Source organism: Balearica regulorum, chromosome 4, assembly GCF_011004875.1.
Source record: "Balearica regulorum gibbericeps isolate bBalReg1 chromosome 4, bBalReg1.pri, whole genome shotgun sequence".
Classification (NCBI taxonomy): Eukaryota; Metazoa; Chordata; class Aves; order Gruiformes; family Gruidae; genus Balearica; species Balearica regulorum.
In genome coordinates, this window is record NC_046187.1 from 1,531,051 (window position 1) to 1,544,186 (window position 13,136).

At 52.7% G+C, this 13,136-nt stretch overlaps 1 protein-coding gene across 8 annotated transcripts in view; it reads right to left on the reverse strand.

Moving 5' to 3' along the window:
• SLC4A4 (solute carrier family 4 member 4) overlaps window positions 1-13,136 on the reverse strand; it is a 215,976-nt gene that overhangs the window by 18,077 nt on the left and 184,763 nt on the right. For all 8 annotated transcript variants that reach the window (XM_075750848.1, XM_075750852.1, XM_075750850.1 and 5 more), the window contains 6 exons: window positions 10,749-10,819; window positions 8,871-9,056; window positions 6,644-6,757; window positions 6,131-6,292; window positions 1,433-1,611; window positions 41-113 (listed from right to left, as the gene is read on the reverse strand). In XM_075750848.1, the coding sequence (XP_075606963.1) occupies window positions 41-113; window positions 1,433-1,611; window positions 6,131-6,292; window positions 6,644-6,757; window positions 8,871-9,056; window positions 10,749-10,819 (785 nt within the window). The remainder of the gene's footprint in view (window positions 1-40; window positions 114-1,432; window positions 1,612-6,130; window positions 6,293-6,643; window positions 6,758-8,870; window positions 9,057-10,748; window positions 10,820-13,136) is intronic.

Consider the following 13,136-nt stretch of genomic DNA (forward strand, 5'->3'; position numbering starts at 1 on the left):
CTGTGTGAGCAGGAGGAGGCAGAAGAGGCGATGTCCTTACCTTCAGGATGGGAGCCATAAAGACAGACACGCCAGTCAGGATGAAAACGATGACTCCAGTGACTCTCTGCTCCCTGAAACAAAATCACGGGGTGAGCAGGATGGCTTCAGTGCCACTCTGGCTTTAGCCCCTCTCAGGGCACTCAAAACCAGCGTAAAAGCCTGACGACTCGTTTTCGCAGCCCCGCTTCCGAAGCGGAGCGGCGATGCCAAGCCGAGAGCGTCGGGCAGGTGTCTTGAGCCTGCCCAAGCCTCAGACAGCTCCTCTGTCGAACCCGAGGCCAGGCTTTGTACGCTGCCCTAGCTCCGCTGTTTGGGGATCTACAGAGTACTGCTGCTGAGGAAGGAGGAGCGTGTTTGCACCTTCAACATCAGAAACCGTTAACTAGCCATCCAGCTGCTCTGCACGGCAGTGCTTACAGCATGCAGATAGGTAATAAATCACGAGCTGTCCAGGCTCTTCATTTAATAGCGCATTTGGAGTCCTGGGCCTAGCACTCCAGCAGCTGGAGAAACGGGCCGGGCCTTCGTGGGGTGCTGAAGATGCGCCTTCATTGGCACCCACACCCGCTCCCTACACCCACAAATACTTTTCCCAGTAATATTTCAGAGTACCGACAGTTAGGCCATTAATTTTCTATTTTGTCACCTAAACGAGTGGCCCGATTGCCAGAAGTGCTCCTACTGAAAGCACTTCAGAACACTTAATTAAGGCAACTAAGTACAGAAAAAATTGCTTGATTGATTAAGTAGAGCTGACTGCTCTAGGCACGACAGGTTTACGTTTTTTACCGTTATGTTTGCTAATGAATGCCTGTCGAATTTGCATGGATAAGGAAACGTGCGGTAAATTTATCTCCTTTCTCAAACACTGGAAAACAGCGTCTGGTCTGGCCCAATAAACTTGTGAGGAGTTACAGGCAAATTTGTCCAAGACTTGCGCTGCTAAATCTCGCAGCCGGGTTTGGAAACACGAAGAAAGCAGCACAAAATTCTTCATGACAACTTCGCAGTGTCCCACGGGCACCGGAGCTCGCTCCGTAAAGCTTTGTGTATTTTGGGGTGACTTCTGCCCAAAGCAGACCGAGAAACGGTCTAAGCTCAGGTGCAAAGTCTCCTCCCTTTGCTCCCACGCGTTTGCACAGGCTCTCCCGTACTACAACAGTCGTGTTCCTTTTCACGGAAGAGTATTTGCAAATAAGGGCTACGCCAGATCAACTTCTAACCGGATATACCCTCTGCGGACAAAAAAAAAAAGCTGTAAGGAAGCACAGCTGATCTGAGGCTTGGCAGCGATTCCCCCCGAGCTCCGCACGTGTCCTGCTCGAAGCAGGACCAGTTACAGCACCAACCGACCTTGGCAGGCACACAGGCCATTGCTGGTCTGACGTACCTCACTCCCAAAAACTTGGGCTGTTCTCCAGGGGCTGAAGTTTCCGTCTCCATCTTCAAGCTGTCAATGTGAGCGATGGAGATCACGGTAGCGGCAACGTACCAGGGCAGACCCATAAAGGAGCAGATGATCATCAGGATGGCCACCCAGAACAAATCCAGATGATACCCAGCACCTTTCTGTGAAGGGAGACAGACAACCTTCAGCTTAATGACTCGAAAGACCTCCAGAAGGGCCAGAGGGTCACCAAACAAGCAGCATTTCCTTCCACAGCATCTTCTGGCCAACAGAAATGGTTACAAAAAACACCCGAGTAGGACATCAGTGCTCCTTACAGGATGAATTCCCCGTCTCTGCAGAGAAAACAGGGAAGCGTTGCAGGTCTGGCAAGCTCTGAACACAGCAGCACGCAGTAAGCACAGGAGAGCAGCAGACTTGCAAGCGGTTGCAAAAGACGGAGGACCTTGTGTAGACTCCAGAGCGCTCGGGGGTGGAGCTGGCACAAGGTGCCCTGCCACCAGCCAAACCGCTCTTCGCTAGGTGCTTGACACCGCAGACCAGGAGTTAAAGACAATCAGAGCGCACCACCTTCACCGAAAAGCGGCTGGTGAGACACGCAGCGTATCTTGCAAACAGTATACGCAAGCTCTCACTATCTGTATCTCGTGCAAAACCACGACGGCCCATTTGCACAGCACGAGACAGTTACGGCAGCAAGAGAGTTCGGAGCGGGCGAGCGGACGGAAGATCGCCCGCAAAGCAGAGCGCGGCTCGCGACGGTGCGAGCTGTTCGTCCTGCTGCCCGGCTAGGAGGGCGCAGGACTCGTCTGGACGCGGTGGGAGGCTGAGAGCGGCGCCTTTGTGCGCCAAGTCATCTCGCGTCCGTGGAAGCGACAGCTCGGATGCGTGCTGAGCTTCAAACACCCAAACCGCCCTTTAAAGCCAGGCAAAGCCTGATTCACATTTTAAGCAGCTGTTGTCAAATCCCTCTGAGTGTAAGGACTTAGTGAAGTCCACCTGAAAGCAATCCAGCAGAAACACGGTGCCCGCCTGAAGGTACCTTTGCTGTCTCAGGTCCCAACTCCCGTCCTCAGGACGGGACGCAACCGCGGGATCCCACAGTCGGGACTTCACAACCGGGCTGAGCCCGGCTGACGGTGCCTCGTGCCCGAGGCTCGTCCCGCAGCACCCAGCCCCGCGCGCTCTTGGGGAAAGCATCGGCAGCTGATGGGCTCGCACCTTATCGGGAGGATAAAGCTGCCCTCATCTTTACTCCTTTTGGAAGACCTCTGCTCTCCTGTTTTTCAAATCCTTTAATGAATTAACACAGGAAACCCGCCAGCCCCGAGTGCCAAGAGAAGTGAAGAAACAAAAGAGCTGCTAAAGAAAGGGATCTTCAGAAAAATACTGGGCAAATCTCTGAGGTTTGCTATTTTCAAGAAGATTAACCTTCTTTTAATCCCGTTCAATTTGATTTTATTGGAAAGAACAAATGATCCGGACCTACTTGGTGACCCAGGAGGGAAAGCAACCCAGTTCATCTTGAACGGTCCTCATTGTTTTCCTCATCAGCGCGCTGCTTACCTTGGCTGGCCGGCAGCACTGGGACGGGCACTCAGGGACACCCTGCCAAGACCTGGGCAAGGCACCACCAGAAAAACCCCCGTCCTCCTTTCGGCCGACAGGAGATCCGGTGTGCGGAGATGCTTTTTGGTGCGGAGGAGCGGGATCACGCTCGAGAGCCCCCAGTTAAACAAAAGCATGTGCTCGCAACCATAACAAGGAAGCAGGAAATATTTTTTTTTTTATATTAAACAGTTCTCTGCTGGAGTGTTTATACTTCGTTACTAAAAAAGTACGCCCAGTGCTGATAGCACAACCACGTGCGGTGCCTGTAAGCTCAAGAGATGAGGGGTCTCTTCTTTGTGGGGGAGGAACAGTGAATATATTCCTCCAGTGATTAAGAAAATGATGTGTCTGCTGGTGCGGTTAGGTGCAGGAGACAGACCTGAAACCGAGACCTTGTGGGTGACTAGCTTCCCCCGAGGACGACGGGGGTACCGTACCCAATATCCCCGCCCAGACCCAGACGGCAAGGAGCGGCGTGCAGAGGGCTTTCAAACCAGCCCCGTGAGACCACCAGCCGCACTCATCGCCCTCGCAGCAAACCTTCCCGCTCCCGGTGACTCTGACTTCCTCCTCCGGGTCAGGCTCCGGACGGTCTTAAATCCCCCGTCGGTTGTCTAATGTCCACGGCGACCACGTAAATCGGAACATCCTCCTCTCTTTCAAGTAAAGCTCCACTGGCATTGCCAAGGGCTCTCCATAGAACAGCTATCTAAACAACGACCCAGCGCCGCCCGTGCCCCGAGGGAGTCTTTACTCTCACGGGTTTGACCGCTCGAAATGTGTCCCGATAGCAGGAAGGGAGAGTCGTCTTTTACAGGAATTTAATATTTTTCAACAGAACTGACTGTGCAGGGAAAGGAAAGACCCTACAGGCACGAAAAGCTGCATAGCGCCGGTCCGGAAAGTTTATTTTAAAAACAGTACTACATCCTAGGCTGTTCTATGTCAGCGGATATAAAGCTCTTCTTTAAATAACATCCAACTGCGGCTATGCCCTTGGTATGTCCCAAATCTCTTCAGCTTATTGCTTTATTTTACAGCACTGTACAGCCGACACGGCTGTCGTACTGGGACCACTGGAGGGGTTCTGTGATCGCCCCGGCGCCCCCAAAACCTCCTTCAGAGCAGCTGACAGCCACACCGCCGTGCTGTGCCCGCTCGGGGATGGTCGTGACACAAAGAGACCTTGTTCTGCCGGTGGCTGGGAACATCCGCCAGCGATCGTCTTAGACGATAAACACGGCAACAGGGGCTTGTCACATCCAGAGAAACTCTGCCCGTTCTGATCAGGTGAGAGAGATTTGGGGTTGCAATAACGCAGTGCGGTGCAGATGAAAATTAGGTCCCGGCTCAGGTCAAAGCCGAGCTCCTGAGGGAGGAGGCCCTTCGAAGGCCCACCGCAAGCCTGAGCTCCCAAACACGGGCACTCTCTACAGACCCCTGCATGACCTGGTGCACCCGCCCTGGCTCTCCTTTCCACGCTGAGGCATGCGATCGATAAAGTATGCCCTTCTAGTCTGTGGCACCAGTGCAGGAAGAAAGCCGACCACCATCACAGAGCAACTTGCTCTCCTTCAAAACAGCAGCAGACGATAAGGAATAGGCCTGGGCCTTTGAGGGAAGAGGAAAATTAGATGTTAAGAGTCATTTGATGCTAGACGAGAGGTTTAGCTGGACTTGAGTCTGAGACTAGTTTCTCTAGGGAACCTTCATCTGTGAAGCGAAGGGCCGTTTGGAAGCACCAGCACTAGCCATCCCAGCAGTTTCACACACCAGCGAGCCATCAGACCCTTCTGCTGGCCCCAGTCATCTTCCTGAATGCCCTGCTGACAAAAATGCCAGAAAGAACGTTGGCCAAGCACCCCCACTGGAAAGCATCCTACCCTTCCTAGGCCTTGCTTAACATCAGACCTGTTTCAGAGGAGGTTTCTGAAACGGGACTCGTTTCAGAGGACTGAACAGTTTTGGCAGTATGTACAACTGTATTTGCTGGGCACAGGGGACAGCACGCGTTTACCCTACCCGAGCAAACATCGGCAATCACAGACATCAACCAGTTTCTGACTGCGTTTCATTTAATGATTTCTGATCTCCCGCTGGAAAAGCAGAGCTCACGGGACGGACGCACAAAGCGGACAAATGTATAACTTCATGTTTGTGGACAGACGCGCACGCTCTTTCCTTTTCTAATTCTTCAAACGGTGGAGTCTTGCAGAAGCACCAAGGCAAACACCACCTCTGGGGTCAGGGCTAGCAGATTCTGACACGAACTTCACCCAGCCCTCTACTGAGGTAGACAGTACTACTACCACGACTAGAAGTGCCGGGGCAGCAAGGCCATGAAGGCAGCTAGATGGTTTCCACATCAGTATTCTTGACAAGACAAGCCTTGACTAGCCTGTACTTACCAGTTTCCTTTGCCATTCTCCAGCGTTTACAGTTGGAGAGCAAAGCTCTTGCAAGGATAGACCAAAATATTGTAAAGGTATTAAGAAACTTTTGGGGTTTATGTGGACATGAAACACAAGTTCTGCCTCTCAAAGGAGGGCTGCTCCGATTTCTACCGGCTCTTGCCAGGCCTTTGCCAGAAGAGCAGTGGGTAGGATGCGACGGGTCTAAGTCCTCTCCTTCCCCTGGGAGGGAAGGCGTAGCTGGCTGGTGGGGTGAGATCCCACTGTTCCTTGCATGGGACCTGTTTGTGACGGAAAAGGGAGAAGCAATCCCAAAGCTTCTCATGTGGGAACGCTTCAGGCCGCACGATGGTGAAGCCAATCAAAGTTAGCAAGCGCTTACTGAACGAGACACCGCGAGTTGGCCCCGCACAGGGTTCTTGCTCTAGGAGGAAGGCAAACACTGTTTGCGCAACGCTCAAGATTTTCAACCGTCTCAGCGGTTTTCCTGGAAAAACCTCTACGCTAGTCAACAAAATAAACAGTGTTGTTAAACACCGCCATGACGTTTCTGCGGTGGCATGTACGTTCAACCTTGCCACGGGCCCTCCTCCATCTCGAGCACAGAAAAAGCACCGGGCAGCTCTCCGCACGCATGCAAGACACAAAGCACACCCACCTTGAGCTTGTGCTCCTTCCTGTTGACGATGACGGCTGTGATTTGCTGGTCCATGAAGATGAGGATAGTCACCAGCAGTGCAGGGATGGCTGCTGCCAGGTAGACCCACCACGGGTTCCCTCCAAAAGGTGGGATGAACCAACCCCTCTCAGGACTGGTTGGCTTTGAAGGGCAAGGAAAGGAAAGCTTGCATTAGAGCCGCAATATAGGAGCGATGACATCTAAATACACCGGCACTTCCAGCCATGGGGCTACAAGGAGATACCTGAGGTTTGCAACAACTTCCTCCTTCCCATTAGCAGCAACAAAAGGTTCCAAGCATGGGGGCAGGATTTAGGAGACAAAGCAGCCAACCCAAACCATGCTATCAAAATGGGTCTCATCTGAGAAAAACGGCCCTTTCCAGACAGCCGACTACTCTCCTGTTTTGAGGGCAAGTCATTTCCCACGGGGCAGACGGGTGGAAAAGAGAACCTCTTCCCAAGGCCACCAAACAAGCTGACGACGACATACCTTGAATTCACTTGGCACAATGAGTTTCGGTGTGTCCACACCTACCAGGGCATCTATTCCACAGAAAATCAAAATGGACAAGATAATGGCAAAGTCACTGATGAGCTTCCGGGCCTGAAACAGAAGATGATATCACATCAGTACTCAGTACGAGGAAAGACCGTTTCACCCATGCTTTGGTTTCTGTGGGATACTCCAGGCTCGTGTCCGGTGGCGATACGAGCTCATCATTTCTTTCGTAGAAACAAAGGCGTGTATCGTCACGTCTGGTGCCGTTTGCCTCAACGTGCCTGGGTACTTTTTTGCGTTGTCTGAAAGCCGGACAATTAGGCCTAAATGGAAGCATGAAAACAAGCCCAAGGACAAAGAAAACTGCTTTTGTAAGGAACGCCCCCATGAATCCTTCAAGGCAGCCTCACTGCTGTTGGGTTCGACAGCAGCCAGCAACCACGGGCACGGGGACCTAGTTCCTCTGCAGCACCGTCTGAAGAGACTGTGCAGGATCAGCTTCCACTATTAACAGATATTGAACATTCACAAATAAACCTAATCAAAATTGTGACTTTTATAGACATATGAAATATTGTTTCCTTCTGTTTGCCTTCTGATCTCTGATTCTTTAGGGTCCACGTATTCCTGGTTTTCTATGCAGGGCCAGAGACTGCTTTTCTGACACCTTGTGATCACGGGGCTCCTAAGGTATGTGGCTTTAACAAAAAATACTGTGTTACCTCCAGACTCCATTTGTTTAATATGATGGATTTTGCAATGCAGACTAAAAAAAAAACCCACAACAAAACCAAACAAAACGGAAAAGGGGAGAAATGGTATTTTAGACCAGACAATGGAAACAGTCCCAAGCTTCTCTTCAGAAGATGGGAAGACCCAAAGTTCCACGACAGGTGAAACGTTCTGCATGACTGGCTGAGATGAGATTGTTTTCTGTTCAAGTAACAAATCAACCTAAACAGACAGGAAACCAAACTACGCTTCTCGGCTAAATCCTCAGCGTGCCCTGAGAGCGCCCAACTCCACTGAAGCCGTTGGAATACGACAACTTACAGCCGCCACTGGTCAGAGCCCGCAATTTAACTGGGCAGGACCCGCTGCGCTTGCCCGTAGCTGCATGGTCGTCTCAGAGCTGCTGTTCCTGCCAGGTTTCCTGGGTTCACATGGTTACAGATAAATTGAGCTGCATTCCAGCCCCGATGGAATTTGTTTCCTTTTTATTAAAAATAATAGAGGTTCAATTCTAACACAGCAGAACAGTAAACATCCATGCAGGATAAATCCCCGTGTGTCAGAACGCCAAGAACGGGGGGTGTGGGGGGGGGCAGGTCTTGGAGAGAAACACGGCTTCGGTACACACGGAAACCGCCAGCTCGCACGCGTGTCGTGGTACCTTTGGTCAGGGAGACAGAACAAGCAGATGCACCTCAAAGGGGCATGTAAGGCGGCTGTAAGTCTGAGCAAAATCTTGTTTAAATCAATGCCGAGGTTTTTCAGGTCATCCTTATTTTGCACCTGATCCTCGGAGAGGAAAGGGAATTTCTGCTTTAGGTCCCTACCGTAACAGGTCGGCCAGACACAGACTGCAGTCGAGTTCAACATTTTTGCATTGATTTCTGAGTATTTCGGACGCTACGTGGTAATATCAAAGATGCGTCTCTGCTCTCCTGTTCCACACGGACAGCTCGCTTACCTGCTTTTACGGTGACACAGCAACGGGCTGCCTCCCCAAAGACTCCCGCCGGCTCCAAGCAGGCAGACTTCTGACGTAAGGATTAACAGCCCCTTTTGGTCGCTTGAGCCCCGCAAAACGGCCACGCATCCCACCCCAGAGCCAGTACGTCACACCAAGCGCTTTGTCTGACGCTGAAAACGGCCGGCTGGAACTATATATGCCTGAAGGACTCTTCTGATTTCTTAAGGCTGATAAACTACATCGTCGCCTATCTCAGCTTGGAAGCGTTGTCGTCAGTACGTTTAAAATCACTGCCCCACCCTCACGACAGATTATGGCTCATTTTGGCTCTTTTGCTGCCTTACCCGTGCCCTGCAGGAACACCGAGCGCGAAAGCTGAGCACTCCCAGCCACGCCTGGCTTAACCAGGACCAACGTAACGCGGCTGCCCTGCGAAGCGTTCCTCCCTGCGTGCGAGAGCTATACCCAGAGGAGGGCGGATCTTTGCACGCTGAGACTGCTAGGGTGAAAGGAGACACTTACAGTGGTTGGAAAGTAGCGACTGGTCTTGAATTTCTTCAGGGCCATGGAGCAGGTGTAAGTGCCAAAAAAGAGGATGAAAGACATGAGGGTGATGTCAGGGACGAATCCGCAGTTGTTGCCCACAAGCTGACCTCTGTATTTCAAGCACTCCTTGGCTGTCAGAGATGACCAGTCAATGGTGGTGTTCTGCAGGAAAAAAGAGAACATCTCCATAAAGCTGTGCTCATGCAAACACTGCTCGTGCTAGCACAGGAACGGGGACAGAGCGTCAGGAAAAATACTGGGAGGAAAAGGGAGGCACGGAGCAGAGGCTGAAAATCCCCGTGGTTCTGTGCAGACAGAACGGATGTTAACCCGGGCAGAGGATGGTATTACCTGGGAACTGAGGACACGCCGGCCCTCGGAAAGAAGACAGAGATCTTTTGACCTCTGCTGCGGTCTGCCAGACACGCTCTGCGTTTTCTCCAGTGGAAAGGCAACGTGGGAAACCTCACGCAGAAACTGGAGTGGCCTGAGACCACCTCTACATCCGCTCCCCGTTGCTCGTTCACCGCAAGCAGTGCCGAACCCAAACCTGCTTCTCTCGGATCAAGACCACAGCAAGAAATTCCCTTCCTCGCCCTTTCTAGAAACAAGGCTTGAGCTCGCCTCATGCCCACTGGCGTCAGGAGGCTTCTGCAGGAGGCAACTGCACTTACTGGGTGCCATCAGCGCCCGCAGAACGCCGGACGTGCAAAGAAAAAGCTGGCGCACGCTGTAAATCGTGTTAAATTGCTGTCTCCACGCAGCTCCCTTCCAAAGCAGGGAGGTGAACTAAGAAACAAGCATTTGGGGGCAAATTTTACATGTTGCTATTTTATATCGGCAGAAATAGGCACCGGAGAGTGCTCAATAGGCTGGATTACCACTTGGGGTATCAGAGAGCGGAAAGAAGAGGGCATCTCTCTCCTTTGGGAGACCCCGCAGTGTGATCTCACTTCATCCCCGGCAGGATTTGTGCCAGGGCTGCTCTGCCCCTTCCCACGATCCCTGCCCTGTGTCCCCAGACTCGGGTTTTCCTTCGAAACTCCAAGGCATCCACAAAGGGGCCTGGAAACAGAGCCAGGCTCTGGGGACCAGGAGACCTCAACTTGCGTCTCTTCCCCCTGCGACTGATCCCTCGGGGACCCTGGGCAACGCTCTTGCCTTCAGGTTCGTGTGTCACGCTCCTAGCGCCTGCCGACAACTCAGAAACCATTCCCTTTCTGCTGGGCCACCTGATGCCGCACGAGAGTGGCCACCACGTGAAAAGAAACACAGGCAGGAGGGATCCGTGTTCCTCAGCGGAAAGCTGTTACTCTGCGTCTCAACTTAGTTCCCCTGCACCAAAGACAAACGTATCTGACCCCACCAAGCTCCGTTTCTCCCTCCTCATCATCCAAAGCTCACCGCCAGAGTGAAATGTGGAAAAGCCAGGCTTAGCCACGGAAAAATCCAAGAAGGGGATGGCAGCAGGACCTTCCAAAGGAAGGGCTGGCCACAGCACTCCTACCGTTACAGCCCTCCAGGGCTCTCACTAATGCCCCGGAGAACCACCCGCATCCTGCCACACGTCCCGATCGGACTGCGAAAAGCGGCCGCTGGTAGCAAGCAATCGGCATTGCCCAGCCGTGCACGCAGCATTCCGCACGCGGTGCTACGAGAAATCCTCGGAGGATCAAGCGAGCGTGCCGAAAGGAGCAGCGTCGCGTTTTCACAGCGTCACGGGCAGCGGGGGCTGTCGGCGCGAGGGTTTTCTTTGCGCGCTCGATGCCAGCTCCATCGGCACGGCCCAGCAGAAGCGCGCGGCACGCGCAGACCTCAAAGCCCGCACGACCCCGTCCTCGCAAGGGCACTTACCGTCTCGGTGGAGTAATCGAACAGCTCATCGGCTGACGGCACCGTTGTCCCGTTAAGTAACGAGCTATTAACTGCAAGAGAGGACAGAAAAAGGAATACCGTGAGCCGTGCTGCCGAAAAGCACATTTCAACTATCAAATCGTGTTAACTCCATCAAACCGTTGGCAATCTCTTTGCTCCAGTAAAGTGAGACAAAAGTATTGTTTCAGGGTGACCCAAGAGCATCGATCATCAACCACTCAAAAACTGGAAAGAAAAGGCTAAGGGAAACATAATTAAAACCTAACTGGGTTTTTTTTGGAGTTCACTGTAAAAAAAATATAATAGAAAAACAGACGGACAATATAATATTTCATGGTTTTGCAATATTTTTCTAATGATTTCTGGAATAAAACTAATATCCACAGAACACTCCTAATTATTAACTTGAAATTAATGCACAACCCCAAAGATATCCAGAAAAGCAAAATGCATCTCAGAATCCAGCACAAACACATTTTTTGCGTTAAAAAAAAAAAGACAAAGAGCAATTGAAATCAACAGGATGGGAATAACTTCTTTGAAAAAAGGGGCAGCATTCATTGTGACAATGATACACGCTTTACTTTTCTTTCCATGGGATTAGAAATCATTTCTTTGAAATTTCATTTAGAAATGCAATCCTTCCTGAAAACAGGCTTGTTGACTACGTCCTCGTGTTTTATGCAGGTTTGGCATGTACTTCTAGGTCTGTAAGAATATTTAAGTTGTATTAAAGCATTGCATGGCTCACATTTCTTTAGCTGGAGAAGGAGGAGCTGCGTTTGTCTTTTACACCACAGAAAGCAGGCTAGGGTCTAAATAAGCAGCAGGACAGCTTTGTACGGGGGGGATCTTTCCCAGGCCCTCGACAAGGCAGATCGCGCGACTCTTGTCAAGACAGGGGTTTTGCTGTGCCTCGAAGTGTTACTGCGGGTCCTGCTGCCCGCGTCTTCCTCGCGACGGCGCGGCCTGGACGCGGCGACTGCGCCGAGCTGCGAGCCGTGCTGCCAGGACGGAGCTGAGCCTGGGAAACGATGCAATCCTCTTCTTCAGAGGGCAAGTTTGAGAAGCGATAATCAACGTCTCTCTCGGAGTGCTTGACGTTCTTTTTCGAGCGCCTCCAGTCACGTCCGAACCCCTCGGCAGGCTCGACAGACGAGGCAGAACGCCTTTTGGACGGAGCGGCTTGTCCCCTCCGAGCAGAAACATGCCAGGCGGCCGGTTCAACGAGGGTCTTCGCACCGTCACGGCCGTGCCCGAAAACCGCGCGGAGCCGAGAGCAGCGAGTTGCAACCTTCCAGACCCCCGGTGCCCCCCGCTGCGGCCGCCAGCCCCCTCGGCGTTCAAGCACACTGCCCCGACGCTTTGCTTTTGGCCAAACAGTCGCTACGCGGACGCGATTGCTCCTGAAGCGGATGGATTGTGGGTCCCGCTGCTGGTTTTGCCTTTTAACTTCCTGACGCACGTGATACGCCGGTGCGTGTCAGCTCGGAGACACAGACCGGAGGTGCAAAGATCAAAGGGAAATCGCCGCAGGACACGCTGGGTAATTCTTGCCAGAGCACGCGCAAATCCCGCCGGTGATTTCGAAGGCATTATCTCAGGGTGCTGTGGGACGCACGGCGGGGCTGGCGAGACGCCGCTGCCCGGCTTTCTGCGGCCGCTGCTGGTGGGGGAGCGGGCAGAGGCCAGGGCAGACAGCGAGCCACGCCAGCGAAGGGCTGACGCTCAGGCTCTGGAGCCAAATCTTAACGGCGCAGAGATGAAAACCAGCGGTAAAAAGCCTGAACCAGAGTCCGAGGAAAAGAGAGTCGGCTTCACCTGGGGTGTGACACAAACCAATAAAGCTTTACCTGCACGCGCTCGGGGGGAAAAACCCCAAAGCAACCTGCCCCTCTCCGCAACGCGACCCCCACAGCTTGTCGACCGCTGCTTACACCACCCCGACAGCAGCAGCCGTGAGCTGCGCTCAAGGAAAATCACCGGAAAGAAAGCACCTGCTACCGCGTCATGCTTTGCTTTGTTTCCCAGCACAGACGTCCCCTTTTGCTCGTCTGCCACGTGCCCTGTTATTCCGTTTCCTGCGGCACGAGAGAAAGCTTGCGAACTTCCAGGGAGGGAACGGCAGCACGAAGGGTAATTGATGTCCTAATGCTCTCTTGGTGGCTCCTTACAAAACCTGCTGCTGCAAGACGTGATGGTCTTGAGCTTTGTTTCGAAGCCATCCGACCGCACCGCTGGGACCGCAGCTTGCTTTGGGTTAAGTGCAGATCTCCTCGCTTGTCTTATGCTGTGCCACCCCCCGCAGTGCCTTCATCCCGAGCCAAAGGACCAAGAGACCCCCCGGCTGCCAGGGCCCCGTTGCCC